This window comes from Salmo salar, chromosome ssa03, assembly GCF_905237065.1.
Source record: "Salmo salar chromosome ssa03, Ssal_v3.1, whole genome shotgun sequence".
Classification (NCBI taxonomy): domain Eukaryota; kingdom Metazoa; phylum Chordata; class Actinopteri; order Salmoniformes; family Salmonidae; genus Salmo; species Salmo salar.
In genome coordinates, this window is record NC_059444.1 from 45,086,519 (window position 1) to 45,107,689 (window position 21,171).

Sequence of the window (21,171 nt, forward strand, 5' to 3'; positions counted from 1 at the left end):
AGTAATGGTGGTGGTTGGTTATAGTTATAGTGGTGGTAGTGTCTACAGTAGTAATGGTGGTGACTGGTTATAGTTATAGTAATGGTGGTGACTGGTTATAGTAGTGGTAGTGTCTGCAGTAGTAATGGTGGTGACTGGTTATAGTAGTGATAGTGTCTACAGTACTAATGGTGGTGGTTGGTTATAGTAGTGGTAGTGTCTACAGTACTAATGGTGGTGGTTGGTTATAGTAGTGGTAGTGTCTACAGTAGTAATGGTGGTGGTTGGTTATAGTAGTGGTAGTGTCTACAGTAGTAATGGTGGTGGTTGGTTATAGTTATAGTAGTGGTAGTGACTGGTTATAGTAGTGGTAGTGTCTACAGTACTAATGGTGGTCACTGGTTATAGTAGTGGTAGTGTCTACAGTACTAATTGTGGTGACTGGTTATAGTAGTGGTAGTGTCTACAGTACTAATGGTGGTGGTTGGTTATAGTTATAGTAGTGGTAGTGACTGCAGTAGTAATGGTGGTGGTTGGTTATAGTTATAGTAGTGGTAGTGTCTGCAGTAGTAATGGTGGTGGTTGGTTATAGTAGTGGTAGTGTCTGCAGTAGTAATGGTGGTTGGTTATGGTAGCGGTAGTGTCTACAGTAGTAACGGTGGTGACTGGTTATAGTAGTGGTAGTGTCTACAGTAGTAGTGGTTGGTTATAGTAGTGGTAGTGTCTACAGTAGTAATGGTAGTGGTTGGTTATAGTTATAGTAGTGGTTGTGTCTGCAGTAGTAATGGTGGTGACTGGTTATAGTAGTGGTAGTGTCTACAGTAGTAATGGTGGTGGTTGGTTATAGTTACAGTAGTGGTAGTGTCTACAGTAGTAATGGTGGTGACTGGTTATAGTTATAGTAGTGGTAGTGTCTACAGTAGTAATGGTGGTGACTGGTTATAGTAGTGGTAGTGTCTACAGTAGTAATGGTAGTGACTGGTTATAGTTGTGGTAGTGTCTGCAGTAGTAATGGTGGTGGTTGGTTATAGTTATAGTAGTTGTAGTGTCTACAGTAGTAATGGTGGTGACTGGTTATAGTTATAGTAGTGGTAGTGTCTACAGTAGTAATGGTGGTGACTGGTTATAGTTATTGTAGTGATAGTTTCTACAGTAGTAATGGTGGTGACTGGTTATAGTTATAGTAGTGGTAGTGTCTGCAGTAGTAATGGTGGTGACTGGTTATAGTTATAGTAGTTGTAGTGTCTGTAGTAGTAATGGTGGTGACTGGTTATAGTAGTGGTAGTGTCTACAGTAGTAATGGTGGTGGTTGGTTATAGTTATAATAGTGGTAGTGTGCAGTAGTAATGGTGGTGACTGGTTATAGTAGTGGTAGTGTCTGCAGTAGTAATGGTGGTGACTGGTTATAGTAGTGGTAGTGTCTGCAGTAGTAATGGTGGTGACTGGTTATAGTTGTGGTAGTGTCTGCAGTAGTAATGGTGGTGGTTGGTTATAGTTATAGTGGTGGTAGTGTCTACAGTAGTAATGGTGGTGACTGGTTATAGTTATAGTAATGGTGGTGACTGGTTATAGTAGTGGTAGTGTCTGCAGTAGTAATGGTGGTGACTGGTTATAGTAGTGATAGTGTCTACAGTACTAATGGTGGTGGTTGGTTATAGTAGTGGTAGTGTCTACAGTACTAATGGTGGTGGTTGGTTATAGTAGTGGTAGTGTCTACAGTAGTAATGGTGGTGGTTGGTTATAGTAGTGGTAGTGTCTACAGTAGTAATGGTGGTGGTTGGTTATAGTTATAGTAGTGGTAGTGACTGGTTATAGTAGTGGTAGTGTCTACAGTACTAATGGTGGTCACTGGTTATAGTAGTGGTAGTGTCTACAGTACTAATTGTGGTGACTGGTTATAGTAGTGGTAGTGTCTACAGTACTAATGGTGGTGGTTGGTTATAGTTATAGTAGTGGTAGTGACTGCAGTAGTAATGGTGGTGGTTGGTTATAGTTATAGTAGTGGTAGTGTCTGCAGTAGTAATGGTGGTGGTTGGTTATAGTAGTGGTAGTGTCTGCAGTAGTAATGGTGGTTGGTTATGGTAGCGGTAGTGTCTACAGTAGTAACGGTGGTGACTGGTTATAGTAGTGGTAGTGTCTACAGTAGTAGTGGTTGGTTATAGTAGTGGTAGTGTCTACAGTAGTAATGGTAGTGGTTGGTTATAGTTATAGTAGTGGTTGTGTCTGCAGTAGTAATGGTGGTGACTGGTTATAGTAGTGGTAGTGTCTACAGTAGTAATGGTGGTGGTTGGTTATAGTTATAGTAGTGGTAGTGTCTACAGTAGTAATGGTGGTGACTGGTTATAGTTATAGTAGTGGTAGTGTCTACAGTAGTAATGGTGGTGACTGGTTATAGTAGTGGTAGTGTCTACAGTAGTAATGGTGGTTGGTTATGGTAGCGGTAGTGTCTACAGTAGTAACGGTGGTGACTGGTTATAGTAGTGGTAGTGTCTACAGTAGTAGTGGTTGGTTATAGTAGTGGTAGTGTCTACAGTAGTAATGGTAGTGGTTGGTTATAGTTATAGTAGTGGTTGTGTCTGCAGTAGTAATGGTGGTGACTGGTTATAGTAGTGGTAGTGTCTACAGTAGTAATGGTGGTGGTTGGTTATAGTTATAGTAGTGGTAGTGTCTACAGTAGTAATGGTGGTGACTGGTTATAGTTATAGTAGTGGTAGTGTCTACAGTAGTAATGGTGGTGACTGGTTATAGTAGTGGTAGTGTCTACAGTAGTAATGGTAGTGACTGGTTATAGTTGTGGTAGTGTCTGCAGTAGTAATGGTGGTGGTTGGTTATAGTTATAGTAGTTGTAGTGTCTACAGTAGTAATGGTGGTGACTGGTTATAGTTATAGTAGTGGTAGTGTCTACAGTAGTAATGGTGGTGACTGGTTATAGTTATTGTAGTGATAGTTTCTACAGTAGTAATGGTGGTGACTGGTTATAGTTATAGTAGTGGTAGTGTCTGCAGTAGTAATGGTGGTGACTGGTTATAGTTATAGTAGTGGTAGTGTCTGTAGTAGTAATGGTGGTGACTGGTTATAGTAGTGGTAGTGTCTACAGTAGTAATGGTGGTGGTTGGTTATAGTTATAATAGTGGTAGTGTGCAGTAGTAATGGTGGTGACTGGTTATAGTAGTGGTAGTGTCTGCAGTAGTAATGGTGGTGACTGGTTATAGTAGTGGTAGTGTCTGCAGTAGTAATGGTGGTGGTTGGTTATAGTTATAGTGGTGGTAGTGTCTACAGTAGTAATGGTGGTGACTGGTTATAGTTATAGTAATGGTGGTGACTGGTTATAGTAGTGGTAGTGTCTGCAGTAGTAATGGTGGTGACTGGTTATAGTAGTGATAGTGTCTACAGTACTAATGGTGGTGGTTGGTTATAGTAGTGGTAGTGTCTACAGTACTAATGGTGGTGGTTGGTTATAGTAGTGGTAGTGTCTACAGTAGTAATGGTGGTGGTTGGTTATAGTAGTGGTAGTGTCTACAGTAGTAATGGTGGTGGTTGGTTATAGTTATAGTAGTGGTAGTGACTGGTTATAGTAGTGGTAGTGTCTACAGTACTAATGGTGGTCACTGGTTATAGTAGTGGTAGTGTCTACAGTACTAATTGTGGTGACTGGTTATAGTAGTGGTAGTGTCTACAGTACTAATGGTGGTGGTTGGTTATAGTTATAGTAGTGGTAGTGACTGCAGTAGTAATGGTGGTGGTTGGTTATAGTTATAGTAGTGGTAGTGTCTGCAGTAGTAATGGTGGTGGTTGGTTATAGTAGTGGTAGTGTCTGCAGTAGTAATGGTGGTTGGTTATGGTAGCGGTAGTGTCTACAGTAGTAACGGTGGTGACTGGTTATAGTAGTGGTAGTGTCTACAGTAGTAGTGGTTGGTTATAGTAGTGGTAGTGTCTACAGTAGTAATGGTAGTGGTTGGTTATAGTTATAGTAGTGGTTGTGTCTGCAGTAGTAATGGTGGTGACTGGTTATAGTAGTGGTAGTGTCTACAGTAGTAATGGTGGTGGTTGGTTATAGTTATAGTAGTGGTAGTGTCTACAGTAGTAATGGTGGTGACTGGTTATAGTTATAGTAGTGGTAGTGTCTACAGTAGTAATGGTGGTGACTGGTTATAGTAGTGGTAGTGTCTACAGTAGTAATGGTAGTGACTGGTTATAGTTGTGGTAGTGTCTGCAGTAGTAATGGTGGTGGTTGGTTATAGTTATAGTAGTTGTAGTGTCTACAGTAGTAATGGTGGTGACTGGTTATAGTTATAGTAGTGGTAGTGTCTACAGTAGTAATGGTGGTGACTGGTTATAGTTATTGTAGTGATAGTTTCTACAGTAGTAATGGTGGTGACTGGTTATAGTTATAGTAGTGGTAGTGTCTGCAGTAGTAATGGTGGTGACTGGTTATAGTTATAGTAGTGGTAGTGTCTGTAGTAGTAATGGTGGTGACTGGTTATAGTAGTGGTAGTGTCTACAGTAGTAATGGTGGTGGTTGGTTATAGTTATAATAGTGGTAGTGTGCAGTAGTAATGGTGGTGACTGGTTATAGTTATAGTAGTGGTAGTGTCTTCAGTAGTAATGGTGGTGACTGGTTATAGTTATAGTAGTGGTAGTGTCTGCAGTAGTAATGGTGGTGACTGGTTATAGTTATAGTAGTGGTAGTGTCTGCAGTAGTAATGGTGGTGACTGGTTATAGTTATAGTAGTGGTAGTGTCTGCAGTAGTCATGATGGTGGTTGGTTATAGTTATAATAGTGGTAGTGTCTGCAGTAGTAATGGTGGTGACTGGTTATAGTAGTGATAGTGTCTGCAGTAGTAATGGTGGTGACTGGTTATAGTTATAGTAGTGGTAGTGTCTACAGTAGTAATGGTGGTGGTTGGTTATAGTATTGGTAGTGTCTGCAGTAGTAATGGTGGTGACTGGTTATAGTTATAGTAGTGGTAGTGTCTGCAGTAGTAATGGTAGTGACTGGTTATAGTTATAGTAGTGGTAGTGTCTGCAGTAGTAATGTTGGTGACTGGTTATAGTTGAAGAAGTAGGTGGATTGAGAAAAGATTGGTTGATAGGATAGCTTGAACATGTGAAAGTTGGTTTGGTGGCTCTATCTTGAACTGTTCAAGAGTTAGAATTATTGTTGCTGGCTATTATGCTAATTTCTGCACACTTAAGTAGTTATAATTTGTTGTGCAGACCAGAGCTAGTGTGACCCAGAGCTAGCAAGAACCAGAGCAGGCAAGCTATGCCCAGGGCCAGAGCTGTCGTTGTGGTCAGTAGTTGTATGGTTAGCAGTTATATGGTCAGCAGTTGAGGTCAATAGATATGTGGTTGTGTTGCAGGTTCTTTGGGCCCTACTGTGTGGATGTGGTCAGTAGTTCTGTTGTGTGGTTCAGTAGTTTTGTGGTCAGGAATTTGTGGTCAGTAGTTCTGTTGTGGTCATTGGTTGTGTGGTTCAGTAGTTGTTTGGCTGTGGTCAGTTGTTTTAGTAAGTAGTTGTGTGGTTGTAGTCAGTATTTGTGTGGTTGTGGTTTAGTTGTTGTGGACAATAGTAGTCAATAATTGTGGTCAGTAGTTGTGTGGTTGTGGTCAGTAGTTGGTAATATGTGTGTGGTTCAGTAGTTGTGTGGTTGTGGTCAGTAGTTTTGGTAATATGTGTGTGGTTCAGTAGTTGTGGTTAGTGTTTAAACTACAGTTATTGCGTGTGAAAACTGAAAGAATTGTGATGAGAAAGTGATCTGGTGAAATATGAAGCAAGTGAACAGCTTGGACAGCTTGGACAGCTTCTCTAGCCAATCAGAGCAGCAGGATCAACATACAGCCCGTCCTTGTCTTTACAAACAGGCAAACTAGTCAGTTGATTTATTTAGAGCATGGGGCATGATCCAGAGAAGGAGGACGATGTGCTGTTGCCTTGGCTGCCTCACCCTCTTCACCCTTGTCATACATTTTTGTCTTCGCTGCCATATGTGCTCCTCTGCGTCCGTGAGTATCCATAACAATGGCTTTGTTTGGGCTACTCAATGATGAGACATGAGAAAGCTGTTAGCTGATGTTAGCTAGCTACTTTTTATTGCAAAAAATGTGTTACTGTGGTTACTAAAACAGCTGCATTGTTAGATTGGTAACATATTTTTGTTCTGACATCAGATTTAAATAGCAAAGAAGTAGACAAAATTGTCATACCCTCTAACTTTTGGTCTAACCTGTTGGGAAAGTGGTCAAAACTTCAGTTGTTTATAAAAAAGTTGATAAAACAACTCTAGTTAGGTTGTATGTAAGCTCACTGGTCCTGACCAGTCTACATGTTTTAAAATTTAGCTTGTTATAATTTTTTTTTAGTTGTGGTCAGTTGGTATAGTCAGTAGTTGTGTTGTGGTCAGTAGTTATGTGGTTGTAATTAGCAGTTGTGTGGTTGTGGTCACTAGATATGATCAGAAATTGTGTGGTCAGTGGTTGTATGGTTGTGGTCTGTAGTTGTGTGGTTGAGGTCAGTAGTTGTGTGGTTGAGGTCAGTAGTTGTGTGGTTGAGGTCAGTAGTTGTGTGGTTGAGGTCAGTAGTTGTGTGGTTGAGGTCAGTAGTTGTGTGGTCAGTACTTGTGTGGTTGTGGTCTGTAGTTGTGTGGTTGTGGTCTGTAGTTGTGTGGATGAGGTCAGTAGTTGTGTGGTTGAAGTCAGTAGTTGTGTGGTTGAAGTCAGTAGTTGTGTGGTTGAAGTCAGTAGTTGTGTGGTTGAAGTCAGTAGTTGTGTGGTTGAGGTCAGTAGTTGTGTGGTTGAGGTCAGTAGTTGTGTGGTTGAGGTCAGTAGTTGTGTGGTTGAGGTCAGTGGTTGTGTGGTTGAGGTCAGTGGTTGTGTGGTTGAGGTCAGTGGTTGTGTGGTTGGGGTCAGTAGTTGTGTGGTTGGGGTCAGTAGTTGTGGTCAGTAGATGTCTGGTTTAGTAGTTGATGTCAGTAGTTGTGTGGCTGTGGTCAGTAGGTTAGGTCAGGAGTTGTGGTCAGTAGGTTAGGTCAGTATCGTCTTTGTGGTCAGTAGGTTAGGTCAGGAGTTGTGGTCAATAGGGTAGGTCAGTAGTTGTGGCCAGTAGTTGTGGTCAGTAGGTTAGGTCAGTAGTTTTGTCTTTGTGGTCAGTAGTAGTTGTGTGGTCAGTAGTTTTGTCTTTGTGGTCAGTAGGTTAGGTCAGTAGTTTTGTGGTTGTGGTCAGTTTTGTGGTTGTGTGGTTGGGGTCAGTGGTTGTGTGGTTGGGGTCAGTGGTTGTGTGGTTGGGGTCAGTAGTTGTGTGGTTGGGGTCAGTATATGGGGTCAGTAGTTGTGTTGCTGTGGTCAGTAGTTGGGGTCAGTAGTTGTGTGGCTGGGGTCAGTAGGTTAGGTCAGTAGTTGTGGTCAGTAGTTGTGGTCAATAGGTTAGGTCAGTAGTTGTGGTCAATCGGTTAGGTCAGTAGTTGTGGTCAGTAGCTTAGGTCAGTAGTTTTGTCTTTGTGGTCAGTAGGTTAGGTCAGGAGTTGTGGTCAATAGGTTAGGTCAGTAGTTGTGGTCAGTAGTTTTGTCTTTGTGGTCAGTCGGTTAGGTCAGTAGTTGTGGTCAGTAGGTTAGGTCAGTAGTAGTTGTGTGGTCAGTAGTTTTGTCTTTGTGGTCAGTAGGTTAGGTCAGTAGTTTTGTGGTTATGGTCAGTTTTGTGGTCAGTAATTGTGGTGATTAGATGTGTGGTCAGTAGTTGTGTGGTTGTGGTCAGTAATTGTGGTCAGTAATTGTGGTGATTAGATGTGTGGTCAGTAGTTGTGTGGTTGTGGTCAGTAGTTGTGTGGTCAGTAGTTGTGTGGTTGTGGTCAATAATTGTGGTGATTAGATGTGTGGTCAGTAGTTGTGTGGTTGTGGTCAGTAGTTGTGGTCAGTTGATGTCTGGTTCAGTAGTTGATGTCAGTAGTTGTGTGGCTGTGGTCAGTAGGTTAGGTCAGGAGTTGTGGTCAGGAGTTGTGGTCAATAGTTTTGTCTTTGTGGTCAGTAGGTTAGGTCAGTAGTTGTGGTCAGTAGGTTAGGTCAGTAGTTTTGTGCTTGTGGTCAGTAGTTGTGTGGTCAGTAGTTGTGGTCAGTAGTTGTTGGGTCAGTAGTTGTGTGGTTGTGGTCAGTGGTTGTGGTCAGTAGTTGTGGTCAGTAGTTTTGGTTAATAGTTGTGTGGTTCAGTAGTTGTGTGGTCAGTGGTTTTGGTCAGTAGTTGTGTGGAAGTGGTCAGTAGTTGTTGGGCTGTGGTTGTGTGGATGGGGTCAGTGGTTGTGTGGATGGGGTCAGTGGTTGTGTGGATGGGGTCAGTGGTTGTGTGGATGGGGTCAGTGGTTGTGTGGTTGGGGTCAGTAGTTGTGTGGTTGGGGTCAGTAGTTGTGGTCAGTTGATGTCTGGTTCAGTAGTTGATGTCAGTAGTTGTGTGGCTGTGGTCAGTAGGTTAGGTCAGGAGTTGTGGTCAGTAGTTGTGGTCAGTAGGTTAGGTCAGTAGTTGTGGTCAGTAGGTTAGGTCAGTAGTTGTGGTCAGTAGGTTAGGTCAGTAGTTTTGTCTTTGTGGTCAGTAGGTTAGGTCCGGAGTTGTGGTCAATAGGTTAGGTCAGTAGTTGTGGTCAGTAGTTTTGTCTTTGTGGTCAGTAGGTTAGTTCAGTAGTTGTGGTCAGTAGGTTAGGTCAGTAGTTTTGTCTTTGTGGTCAGTATTAGTTGTGTAGTCAGTAGTTTTGTCTTTGTGGTCAGTAGTTGTGGTCAGTAGGTTAGGTCAGTAGTTTTGTGGTTGTGGTCAGTTTTGTGGTCAGTAGTTGTTGTGTGGTCAGTAGTTGTGTGGTTGTGGTCAGTAATTGTGGTGATTAGATGTGTGGTCAGTAATTGTGGTGATTAGATGTGTGGTTGTGGTCAGTAATTGTGGTGATTAGATGTGTGGTCAGTAGTTGTGTGGTTGTGGTCAGTATTTGTGTGGAAGTGGTCAGTAGTTGTTGGGTCAGTAGTGTTGTGGTTGTGGTCAGTAGTTGTGTGGTCAGTAATTGTGGTGATTAGATGTGTGGTCAGTAGTTGTGTGGTTGTGGTCAGTAATTGTGGTGATTAGATGTGTGGTCAGTAGTTGTGTGGTTGTGGTCAGTGGTTGTGGTCAGTATTTGTGTGGAAGTGGTCAGTAGTTGTTGGGTCAGTAGTTTTGTGGTTGTGGTCAGTTTTGTGGTTGTGGTCAGTAGTTGTGTGGTCAGTAATTGTGGTGATTAGATGTGTGGTCAGTAGTTGTGGTTGTTGGGTCAGTAGTTGTGTGGTTGTTGTGTGGTCAGTAGTTGTGTGGTTGTGGTCAGTAGTTGTGGTGATTAGATGTGTCAGTAGTTGTGTGGTTGTGGTCAGTAATTGTGGTGATTAGATGTGTGGTTAGTGGTTGTGGTCTGGTTGTGGTTGTGGTGATTAGATGTGTGGTCAGTAGTTGTGGTTGTTGGGTCAGTAGTTGTGTGGTTGTTGTGTGGTCAGTAGTTGTGTGGTTGTGGTCAGTAATTGTGTGGTCAGTATTTGTGTGGTTGTGGTCAGTAATTGTGGTGATTAGATGTGTGGTCAGTAGTTGTGTTGTTGAGGTCAGTAGTTGTGTGGTCAGTAGTTGTGTGGTTGTGGTCAGTAATTGTGGTGACTAGTTGTGTGGTCAGTAGTTGTGTGGTTGTGGTCCGCAATTGTGGTGATTAGATGTGTGGTCAGTAGTTGTGTGGTTGTGGTCAGTAATTGTGGTGATTAGATGTGTGGTCAGTAGTTGTGTTGTTGTGGTTGTGTGGTCAGTAGTTGTGTGGTCAGTAGTTGTGTGGTTGTGGTCAGTAATTGTGGTGATTAGTTGTGTGGTCAGTAGTTGTGTGGCTGTGGTCAGTAATTGTGGTGATTGATTAGATTTGTGGTCAGTAGTTGTGTGGTTGTGGTCAGTGGTTGTGGTGACTAGTTGTGTGGTCAGTAGTTGTGTGGTTGTGGTCAGTAATTGTGGTGATTCGATTTGTGGTCAGTAGTTGTGTGGTCAGTAGTTGTGTGGTTGTGGTCCGTAATTGTGGTGATTAGATGTGTGTTCAGTAGTTGTGTGGTCAGTAGTTGTGTGGTCAGTAGTTGTGTGGTCAGTAGTTGTGTGGTCAGTAGTTGTGCGGTTGTGGTCAGTAATTGTGGTGATTAGATGTGTGTTCAGTAGTTGTGTGGTCAGTAGTTGTGTGGTTGTGGTCAGTAGTTGTGTGGTTCAGTAGTTGTGAGAGGTTATTTATTAGATAGAATTATAGCTAGTTATCAGTAGGTCTACATACGAACCTATTCTACATAGTTCTTCAACTAACACAAAAATACTTTTAAAGAGCTGTCATCACTAGATGCACCATCATATTTCTCTCCCCAAATAATAGCCTAATACTTTCTAATCATCACTACAGACCCGGGGACGATCCCGGGCTGTATCACAACCGGCCGTAATTTGGAGTCCCATAAGGCGGTGCACAATTGGCCCAGTGTCGTTCGGGTTTGGCCGGGGAAGGCTGTCATTGTAAATAGGAATTTGACTTGCCTGGTTAAATAAAGGTTAAATAAAATAAAAAGATCTTACCCCCTTCTTTCTCCGTCTCAACCCCTTTTCATTCCTCTCTCCCCCAGGCCACCCCAACTAACATGAAGGTTCCTTCTATGACGTCCCAGTCTGGAAACAGCAGTGTGTCTGTGGTCAATGTGAACGACTCTCCTGCCGCCTGTCAGGCCGCAGCTAAGCTAGCCCTGCGTAAGCAGCTGGAGAAGACCCTTCTGGAGATCCCTCCTCCCAAACTTCCCACCCCAGAGCTAAACTTCCTGCCCTCGGCAGCCAACAACGAGTTCATCTACCTGGTGGGCCTGGAAGATGTGGTGCAGAACCTGCTGGACTCCATGATGAGAGGTACTATACATATTATGCTTGTGTAAACACTATATAACACTATACCATCAGAGGTGGCAGAGGTGCAAACACTACATACAGTATTCCATCATATTACGTACAATTAATTTACACAATAATATCACTATCACTTTCTTACCCCCAACCCTCCCCCTGCTGCGCTATCCTTTTTGTTTCCCCCAGCTAAAACAGGGAAGCCCCCAGTCAAGCCCTCCATCAAAGAACCCTTCACCTGCGCCCAGTGCATCACCGATTTTACCTGCCGTTGGAGGCAAGACAAGGCCAAGGGCGGGACCATCCTCTGTGCAGATTGCATGTCCTCCAATCAGAAGAAGGCCCTGAAGGCCGAGCACACCAATAGGCTGAAGGCTGCGTTTGTCAAGGCCCTGCAGCAGGAACAGGAGATAGAGCAGCAGATCCTCCAGCAGGCTGCCTCCCCCATCTCTCACACCCCCTCCTCCTCTTTCTCCTCCTCATCCACCTCTCTGTCGGTGAAGGCGGAGCATCTAGTGTCCCAGCAGCTGAAACAGGCTCAGGCCCAGGCTAGGGCCTCCTCTCTGCATCACCAGCACCATCACCAACAGCACAACAGAGGACAGAGCATTGCACGCCACCACTCCACCAACATCAAACAGGTAGGGGTGACACACTACTCATCAGTTCCCTGAAACTGTCACATCATAACCTGTGCCACTCCAGGCCCTGTCACATTCAATTAGATATAGACGGTTATAATATTCACGTACATATGGTTCCCTTTTTCATTTTTTGAACAACTACAATACAAAATCAATACAAATGGCTGCTTAATACAAATGGCTACTCCCATCAGTGGGTGTTCTGATCAGTGGTTACGCTCGCCCCCACCCGCCTGAGATGCTGGCAGGGCGAAGCCCCCAGCTTGAAGGGATTTTCCAAGGGCTGGACCAAGACCCGCCGACGCCCGGGCAGGCATGGAAGCAAGTGCACCCATAACCACCAGGACCGGCACACACTTCGCTCACAGCGTGAAACGAAAACACAAAACATACATAACTAAACGCACCCCCACCATCACCCCTGATTAGAGGACCTCAAACCTTTACACTGTGCATGTGTGTATGTATTTATCCCATCACTCATTCATTCCAACATTCAGCCACAGATCACCCAATCTTTCCCATTAGATTAGCATTCTACCATTTCCTCTTGCAATACATCCCTACATTCTACCATGTGTCTCACTAGGGACTTGAACCTCCCCATCTGCAATAGCCCAATGGTTCCCTTGGCTTGTGTTGTATGTTCTTGTCACACAGACCTTGTCACTCAATCTTCTTTTTCCTTCTCCCCCCCCTCCCTTCCACCTCAGGGCCAGCTCTCCCGTGGCGGTGTCCCATCTGTGGGGGTGTCCCACTCTTTTTCCTCCTCTCAGCTGCAGAGTGCAGTGGCCGCTGCAGGCTTGGTCAGCCGGCCAGGTAAGCATGCCTATGTACGCTTGGCTGCCCAGGGTTCAAAGGGCAGCTCCAGTGGGAACAGCAGCAGTGGTAGCGCCCAAGCCACTGCATGGAGGAAGCAGAACAACATCAACACAGGTAGACTAATACCGTCTCGGACCCCAACCTACCACCACACCTCACTTACTTACACACACACCCCCCCCAACCTCTACCTCTACACCCTGAACTTTTGTCCTGTCCAAAAAATATCCCGTAGCCCCTTTTACTCGTCACCTCCACCGTGGTGTTTGCAGGTCTCAATGAATAAGTACAAGTATTTAAGCAATATGGCTGGAGCTCCTTTACGCCCATCAGAGGGTTAGATGGATCACAATATTGCTTACACCTGCGTAAGAGGCCAGGGATTGTTTTTGGACTAGGCATCTGACTGCTCTTCGTGTCCCCAATGCTCTGTTTCCTTCTTTCTGCTTCAGTCCCTCTGGTGGCTGGCATTCTCCTTTGACTCCATGGCTAGCTCACCTCCCCAATAGTAGAGTTAGTCCATGATTTCCCTGCTATGATATCAATGTTATTTGTGTGTGTGTGTGTGTGTGTTTTATTCTGCTCAGTGCACCCTCCCATTCAGAGACTGACCCCTCTCCCCTCTTTCTCTCCAGGTGTGACCATGGCCTATGTGAACCCCAACCTGCCAGTCCATAAGACCTCGTCCACAGTGGACGCCCGCCAGAGAGAGTACCTCCTGGACATGATCCCCTCACGCTCCATCTCCCAGACAGCTAACACGTGGAAATAATAATCTCATACTCATTATCAATAACCTTTTACCAATAGCTACTGTTGTCAATGCAAACAATGCAATCTACAGTTAAGGAAACGCAGTCTTCAAACATTTTTTTTCTCCTTTTTTTTGCCGAGTGTTTTTGTTTCTCTTATGTTATTTTTCATGTCTATTGTTTCTTATGAAGTTCACCGATGTTTGGTCAGTGTGCATAAACAGCGATTTACTTCGAAGAAAAAAAATAAATGTGCCTAAAGGGCTTCCTTCCATATGTTCGTCAGCCATGATGTCTGCGAGTTCATGATGGTTTGAGAATGTTGCTTTTCTCTCAACAACTCATGAGATGGCGTTCTGCCAACTGTGCGTTGATATCCGACCATGAAAACGATGTATGGAGCTTTACCTATTGGACGGAACAATGAGCCTTGGCCTTCTGTCATCATAGACTCAGCAATGGGATGCAGAAAAACTGTCGAGGTGTGTTCAAGATTAAATGACTGACTAGCTTGAACTGTTTGCCTTATATTCAAGAGTACCCTAAAAATAGATATATGACAAAAAATATGATCAAAAAACATCCTCTTTAAATTAGAAGTTAGCTTTTTACAACCAAATCTCTATTTTCGATGTAAATTGCATGTTATAGAAGGGTCCACACACTTTTTGCGATTTCCCTTTAAAAAAGTTGTACTTACCAGAACCAGCGATTCACTTCCTCATGTTCATTGTGCAGTACGTGGGCTCTGAAAAAACATGAACAAATGCTTCAAAAACACCTAAATACAGAAACACTGTCAGTATAGTGATGCAGGTCTTTAGATGTTGTACACATGCAATTGTGTCATTCCAAACTTTATATTCCATTTTGTATAACATCTAAAGACCTGCATCACAATAGAGCATTTCAGTTTCTAAAAGGGTGTTTTTGGAGCATTTGTTCATGTCTTTTCCGAGCCCCCATTATGGCACAACGAGGATGAGGAAGTGAATGGCTATTTGGGGTAAGTTTCTCAAAAACAAGTGAAACTGAAAAAAAAGTGTCTAGACCTTTCTATAACATGCTATTTGCTTACAGAAAAGGAAAATTCTCCTTTTAAAGAAAAACCGAGCAGTGAAGTTTTCAGTGCATAAACTCAGTAACAGTTGATTTAGATTTGTTGGGTATTTACAGTAAGTTATTGGTTATTTTGGGGGGACTGATGTATAAATGAACAATTCCTGTTATGGTTTTAAAAACTGAACAATTAATACTAGCCTCATACACATTTGTTGTCTTTTTTAAGTAAAGATTTTTTTCCCCCACCATGTATGTTATTCAGCTATTTACAGAGTTTGACAGAGCTTTCACATAAGCAGAACAAGTAGAGAGGATCTCTTTATTATATGTTTGTCTGTAGCCTCTGCTTTGGTTTTACATTATTTAATTCCGAGTTGTCCCTTCATGTGTAATAACATGTCTGTAAAGAGAACTAGTGGCATAATAAAGACTGTTTGAATTACATGCAAACAAAGTTTCAGTGGAAGACATAAGATTCTAGACTCACAGGAGTCATATCCCAGATCATTTTACAAAATGTTTACATTGCTGTCACCTGCTTAGGTACATTTCAAGTTTAGGTTTTTGGTTGCCATGTCATGAAGCTTGGTTACGTACAGCAACTTTTTGGTGAAGTTTGAGGATGTACAAAAGACAGAGGAGAGAATAAACATGTCTTATATTGAAATCACTCATTGATTTTGTATGCTTGGCATCAGGACCAATAACTTGTATCCCAGACAGGCCTGTGGTGATGTAATTGGGTTTACTACAGTGCTGCTGTAGGCTCCTTTTACTTCCTCAAGTAGTCTCATACTCGCTTTTCAGTTTTGTTCTCTTCTACTGTAATTCTCTTCTGTAAAAGTTCCATAGGCCTGCTATGTGGTTTATAAATGAATGAACATCTGTGTTTGGGTTTCTGTCTACTGCTGTCAAAATTGTTTAGGAAATCATTTTCAGTGCGAGTTCAGATGCCATCGCTGAGAAATATGAAAAACATGACACCTAGCGCAAGAACTGAAGTTGGGCCACAGAACCACTACACAACACTGACCGCCAGCAGCCACCCTGTTACTTAGGTTAGCTTGGGCTCTTCACTGTCAAACGTAACCCTCCCATCCCTTCATGGAAACTGATTGTCCAATTTGTTTGGTTTAATGTTTCCCAGCTCCAAGAAGTACCAATAAAAAGACGAAGTAATTTGAACCCTTCCATTTAGTGGCAATGTGTCATTAAATTGTTGATTCTGCCAGTCATAGTATTATTTTTCAGGACTTTACTTTCCATGACACTTTTGCTTGTCCGGGTGCGAAGGAGCCCATTCTCCTGTGGTTTGTCGCGCTAGACTAGAAGTAGATTAATATGAGTGTAACAGAAGTTCAACATTCACCTTCTGCTACCCTTTCTGTCAAGCAGTTTGCGTACAATTTGATGTATACGTTCAATAAATCCAACGTATGCGCCACACAGAACAGACCGCACTGCAACTGCCTCTGCAACGCAACACTGAAAGGCAAACGGATGTACTTCTGGTGTTCGTAAACGCAATACATTGTGGGTGTGATCGAGGAGTAACCTTCTACGAAAAAGTCACTTCCGGTCGTAGCTGTATACCACGGAGTGAAAACCTCTCCGGTCTGTTTTGGAGAAGGGAAGGAGTGGAAGATGGCGGCGTCCAAGGTGAAGCAGGACATGCCTCCTCCGGGAGGTTATGGACCTGTCGATTATAAGAGAAACCTCCCGAAACGGGGCCTTTCTGGTCAGTATACTAGTTACAGTTGGAATGGGCGAAGTTCTGAGTAGGTCATTTTACAGTCAAACAATTACGCCAATGCTAGTGGCTAACAAGTTTAATATTTTAGCTATTTATTCTACACATTAAATAGTTGTTACCATGTTTATTATCCCACTATTGTACTTTATTAATATGGAAACCGATGTAGCGAAGTGTAGTTGCTACCAACTATAGTTGGTTCGTTTAGCTTGCTAGCTTAGCTGACAAACGAATCAGTTGCCTACCTTTATGGTGAGGTCTAATCAGTGAAACATCTTGTACATGTTACCCCATGTTAGTCGTTTGAAAATTAGGGTTGTGTTGGCTTTATTAGAATGTATGCCATGCATGGCGCAGTAATGTAAACGATTAACAGATCAGTCCAAGTTCAATGTAACAGATCTAACAACAAAACACTAGTAGCTAGGTGTCCATCCAATTGGCGAAAGACTTTTATGCGAAATTTCAAAACTCATCATAAAAACAGTGTGCATTTTCCCATCAGAGATGCGTTTCCATCAAATTGACTTGTTGCGGATAAAAGTATTTGCATGATGAAGTAGTGCACATAAAACATACATTTTGCGGTTAAATTCCCATATACCGAATAAAACAATAGAAGTAAAATGAGTTTCCATCGAATTTTAAATGGTGAGTGTGCCCACTCTGGTATATTGGCATATGCGCTGTAGCCAACAGCTCGCAGATACAATGCAGGTAGGATAGCCTACATCAGGTATTCGCAAACCGTTTCACTCAGGCCCCCCTTCCAGCATTGGGGAACATCTTGTGCCCCATCCGTCTATTTCTATGAGCACAAACACTGTTCATGACAGTTTGCCTAATTTAAGTTTGTGACAAAACTAGTAAGTATAGTGTAGAGAATCATTGTACAATATAAACCGATGTGAAATATGTTTTCCATAACCAAAAATATTAGATTTTCAGCTGTTTGAAGCTGGTGTACAAAACAAAGTAAAATAGGAAAAAATGAATCTTAAGCATGGGAAGCATAGAAATAGCACACATAAAATATATCTACGGCTCCTTAGACTTGCTTTCAATGTGAGTAACATCTATAACTCACATTTCTGTGTGAATTTGGTCAGGTCACCCAAAAAGTTACATATTGCAGCTTTAAAGCTAATTTTCTTAAATTCTACACATTTTGCCATGTCTAATATGTATTAATGTGATATTTGAGTGCCTCAAACATTACAACAAAAGGCCTGTTGACATTTTTTTTTTTTTTATCCGATATGTACTTTACTCGCATAAAGGTTGGATGGAAACCTGATTAGTAACTTGCATTAGTGGTCAAATTGGTTGTGGTGATTCTTATCTTGCTGAAATAAATGGCTGACAATTAATATACATTCTTATTTTCAGGGTATAGCATGCTCACCATTGGAGTTGGTGTCATGTGTTTCGGTTATTGGAGACTCTTCAAATGGAACAGGGAGAGGAGGCAAGAATTTCCATAATCCAGTTAATGTCACTGATTCATTGTACCAATTCAGATCATTGTGATGAGTTATTGTTGGTCAATGTCCTTATGTTATGTTCTGCTGGTGTGTTGTAGGCGGTTGCAGATTGAGGAGCTGGAAGCGAGGATAGCTCTTCTGCCTTTGCTGCAAGCAGAGCAGGACCGGAGGTAAGAGGGAGAGAGTCAAAGGCTACTTCAACAGGGGTAAAGGTGATGTGCCAATTTTGCCAATGAACAGTGTTGGGGGTAACACATTACATAATCAGATTACTGTAGGGAGTGAAGTAAAGCATTCTTTTTCCTAATTAAGTAATATTATTACAGTCTGTCCAGCTATTTGGCTTATAGTACATATGGCTAATTAAGCAGCTGATATGATAGTGCAGCACTTGTAGACTAGCACAGGGAAGCAGCGCCACAGATGAAAGGAGGAACTAGTGATCAAACCTGAGTTAGTAAGTAGCCTATCTTTGTTAAACGTTATGAGCAATGTGTAATACATTACTGTAGATAATTAAGCAGCCCATTATTAGAGCTGCACTTGTAGACTAGCACAGGAAAGCAGCACCACAGATGAAAGGAGAAACTAGTGATCAAACCTGAGTAAGTAGCCTATCTTTTACGACTCGGGGAAACCATGCCGTTTAGGCTACCGATGAAATAAGTTACGATGAACTTCACAGGGTGGTGAAAGTGCATGGTTATGAGCTTGATGCTCCTTTCCAATAAATATCAAGGGTTTTATTCTGGTGACATGATGGTCGATGTTTGACTACCGTTTGGGAAAAATATAAATATATTTAATACATACAGTGGCTTCCGAAAGTATTCACCCCCCCTTGGCATTTTCCCTATTTTGTTGCCTTACAACCTGGAATTAAAATTGATTTTTTTTGGGGGGGGGGGGGTTGTTGTATCATTTGATTTACACAACATGCCTACCACTGAAGATGCAAAAATATTGTTTATTGTGAAACAAGACAAACAGAACTTGAGCATGCATAACTATTCACCCCCCCAAAGTCATTACTTGGTAGAGCCACCTTTTGCAGCAATTACAGCTGCAAGTCTCTTTGGGTATGTCTCTATAAGCTTGGCACATCTAACCACTGGGATTTTTACCCATTCTTCAAGGCAAAACTGCTCCAGCTCCTTCAAGTTGGATGGGTTCTGCTGGTGTACAGCAATCTTTAAGTCATACCACAGATTCTCAATTGGATTGAGGTTGGGCTTTGACTAGGCCATTCCAATACATTTAAATGTTGCCCCTTAAACCACTCAAGTGTTGCTTTAGCTGTATGCTTAGGGTCATTGTCCTGCTGGAAGGTGAACCTCCGCCCCAGTCTCAAATCTCTGGAAGACTGAAACAGGTGTCCTTCAAGAATGTCCCTGTATTTTGTGCCATCTATCATTCCTTCAATTCAGTTTCCCAGTCTCTGCCGATGGAAAAACATCCCCACAGCAGGATGGGGGTGTTGGGTTTGCACCAGACACAACGTTTTCCTTGATGGCCAAAAAGCTCAATTTTAGTCTCATCTGACCAGAGTGCCTTCTTCCATATGTTTGGGGAGTGTTTCCTTTTGGGAAACACCAAACATGTTTGCTTATTTTTTTCTTTAAGCAATGGCTTTTTTCTGGCCACTCTTCAGTAAAGCCCAGCTCTATGGAGTGTACGGCTTAAAGTGGTTTTATAGACAGATACTCTAATTCTGCTGTGGAGCTTTGCAGCTCCTATAGGGTTATCTTTGGTCTCTTTATTCAGAGAGGCAACAATGTCCTCCTTGCCTGGTCTGAGTTTTGGTGGGCGGCCCTCTTGGCAGGTTTGTTGAGGTGCCATATTCTTTCCATTTTTTAATAACGGATTTAATGGTGCTTCGTGGGATGTTCAAAGTTTCTGATATTTTTTTATAACCCAACCCTGATCTGTACTCCACAACTTTGTCCCTGACCTGTTTGGAGAGCTCCTTGGTCTTCATGGTGCTGCTTGCTTGGTGATGCACCTTGCTTAGTGGTGTTGCAGACTCTGGGGCCTTTCAGAACAGGTGTGTATATATACTGAGATTATGTGACGCTTAGATTGCACACAAGTGGACTTTATTTAACTAATTATGTAACTTCTGAAGGTAATTGGTTGCACCAGATCTTATTTAGGGGCTTCATAGCAAAGGGGTGAATACATATGGACGCACCAATTTTCAGTTTTACATTTTTATTTTTTATTATTTGAAACAAGTTATTTTTTTCACTTCAGCAATTTGGACTATTTTGTGTATGTCCATTACATGAAATCCAAATAAAAATACATTTAAATTACAGGTTGTAATGCAACAAAATAGGAAAACCGCCAAGGGGGATGAATACTTTTTCAAGGCACTGTAATAATGTCATCATGTAGACTAGCCTACCTGCACATACCTGCAGTTTATCTGCGAGCTATTGACTAGAGCTACAACTAGTATAACTAGCTCTGTGATAGGTCTATCAGTAGTTAATACAGTATAACTAGCTCTGTGATAGGTCTATCAGTAGTTAATACAAGACCGGAGTAGGCACATTTACTATTTAAGTGTTTGTGACAAAATTATCAGTACAGATAAAAATGCGAGGGAAGCACATTGAGCATTTTATTCGTTACATAAAAAATGTAAGTGGGAAAAGTACTTTTTTTTGTGGACTACATCACGCAATTTATTTATTTTTGATCCGCAGTAAGTCAGTTTAATGGAAACAACACTGTTGGGAAAATGTGAATATTTTCTTCATGCAGAATTTAGAATATTCACATGAACATCTGTCGTCAATTGAATGGAAACCTAGTTACTGCCCATGAATTATCTGTTTTAGGAGCTCTGAATTTAGCTCATTTATTTTATTTTTTTCTCTAGGCAACTACGGATGCTGAGGGAGAATCTGGAGGAGGAAGCAGTTGTAATGAAAGATGTCCCAGGCTGGAAGGTAAAGAGAAGCTTGATTCTATTTCAGTCTAGACAGACAAACATCTGTTTTATTTGTCAATTGTCATGAAGCAGCAAATGGTAGTTCAAAATGTTCTAGAATATGCACTAAAATGGAAGCAAGAAAAGGAAATAACTCTGCAATGCTGCTTATTCTACGGTGATGATGAATACTAAGCTCCTATTTGTTTCCGTCTAGGTGGGCGAGAATGTCTTCCACACAGATCGCTGGGTGGCCCCCCTCACAGAGGAGCTGTTTAACCTTCGACCCCATGAAGAGCTTCTCCACAAGCGCTTTGGCTTCCTGTGGTACGTGTAGGCGCCCCCCAGTCCAACTGTGTCACTCCAGTACACCTCAGCTACCATACCAGCCACAGCCAGTACCCTTTTGACCGGAGTCCACAACTCCACACAGCTTGTAAATGTTCTATATTAAAGTGATATTTTCTGTACACCATTTTCTGTCGGTTTTGTTTATTTTAATTACTGAAGGAATATTACAGGATCTTGAATGTATTCTATTCTTCAGCCAGGCCTACATGGTTATGTCATCGAGTTCCTGCTTTTTTTTTTTTACCTCCAGGTTAGTGAAAGTGTGTAGTCTACCCAACATGTAAGCACATTTTCAAAGCACAAGCCTGAATTCTTCCCTTATAACAATATGCAATAGAATAGGCAAACATGTTGTCAATGCAATGTGGATTGCCTTTATTAACAATGGCTGTCTGTGCAGCCCCGAACACAGCCTTCCAGCCCTCATGGACAGAGTGATTCTGTTGAGCGGTGCCAAACAGGCTACTCTTCAGACTCCTTTGAGCCTTG

General features: G+C 42.3%; 2 protein-coding genes across 8 annotated transcripts in view; both read left to right on the top strand.

The window, feature by feature from the left end:
- Positions 1 to 15,045, top strand: part of LOC106600556 (transcriptional repressor p66 alpha) — an 83,145-nt gene extending 68,100 nt beyond the window's left edge. For all 7 annotated transcript variants that reach the window (XM_045714892.1, XM_014192005.2, XM_045714890.1 and 4 more), the window contains exons 8-11: positions 10,609 to 10,882; positions 11,066 to 11,517; positions 12,234 to 12,456; positions 12,978 to 15,045. In XM_045714892.1, the coding sequence (XP_045570848.1) occupies positions 10,609 to 10,882; positions 11,066 to 11,517; positions 12,234 to 12,456; positions 12,978 to 13,114 (1,086 nt within the window). In that variant the 3' untranslated portion in view covers positions 13,115 to 15,045. The remainder of the gene's footprint in view (positions 1 to 10,608; positions 10,883 to 11,065; positions 11,518 to 12,233; positions 12,457 to 12,977) is intronic.
- A 594-nt stretch (positions 15,046 to 15,639) lies between these two features.
- Positions 15,640 to 20,806, top strand: LOC106600555 (NADH dehydrogenase [ubiquinone] 1 alpha subcomplex subunit 13). The gene is made up of 5 exons (XM_014192003.2): positions 15,640 to 15,894; positions 17,299 to 17,377; positions 17,492 to 17,563; positions 20,281 to 20,350; positions 20,549 to 20,806. Exons 1-5 carry the CDS (start codon positions 15,801 to 15,803, stop codon positions 20,666 to 20,668), a joined length of 435 nt encoding a protein of 144 aa, XP_014047478.1. The 5' UTR covers positions 15,640 to 15,800; the 3' UTR covers positions 20,669 to 20,806.
- The last annotated feature ends 365 nt before the right edge of the window (positions 20,807 to 21,171 follow it).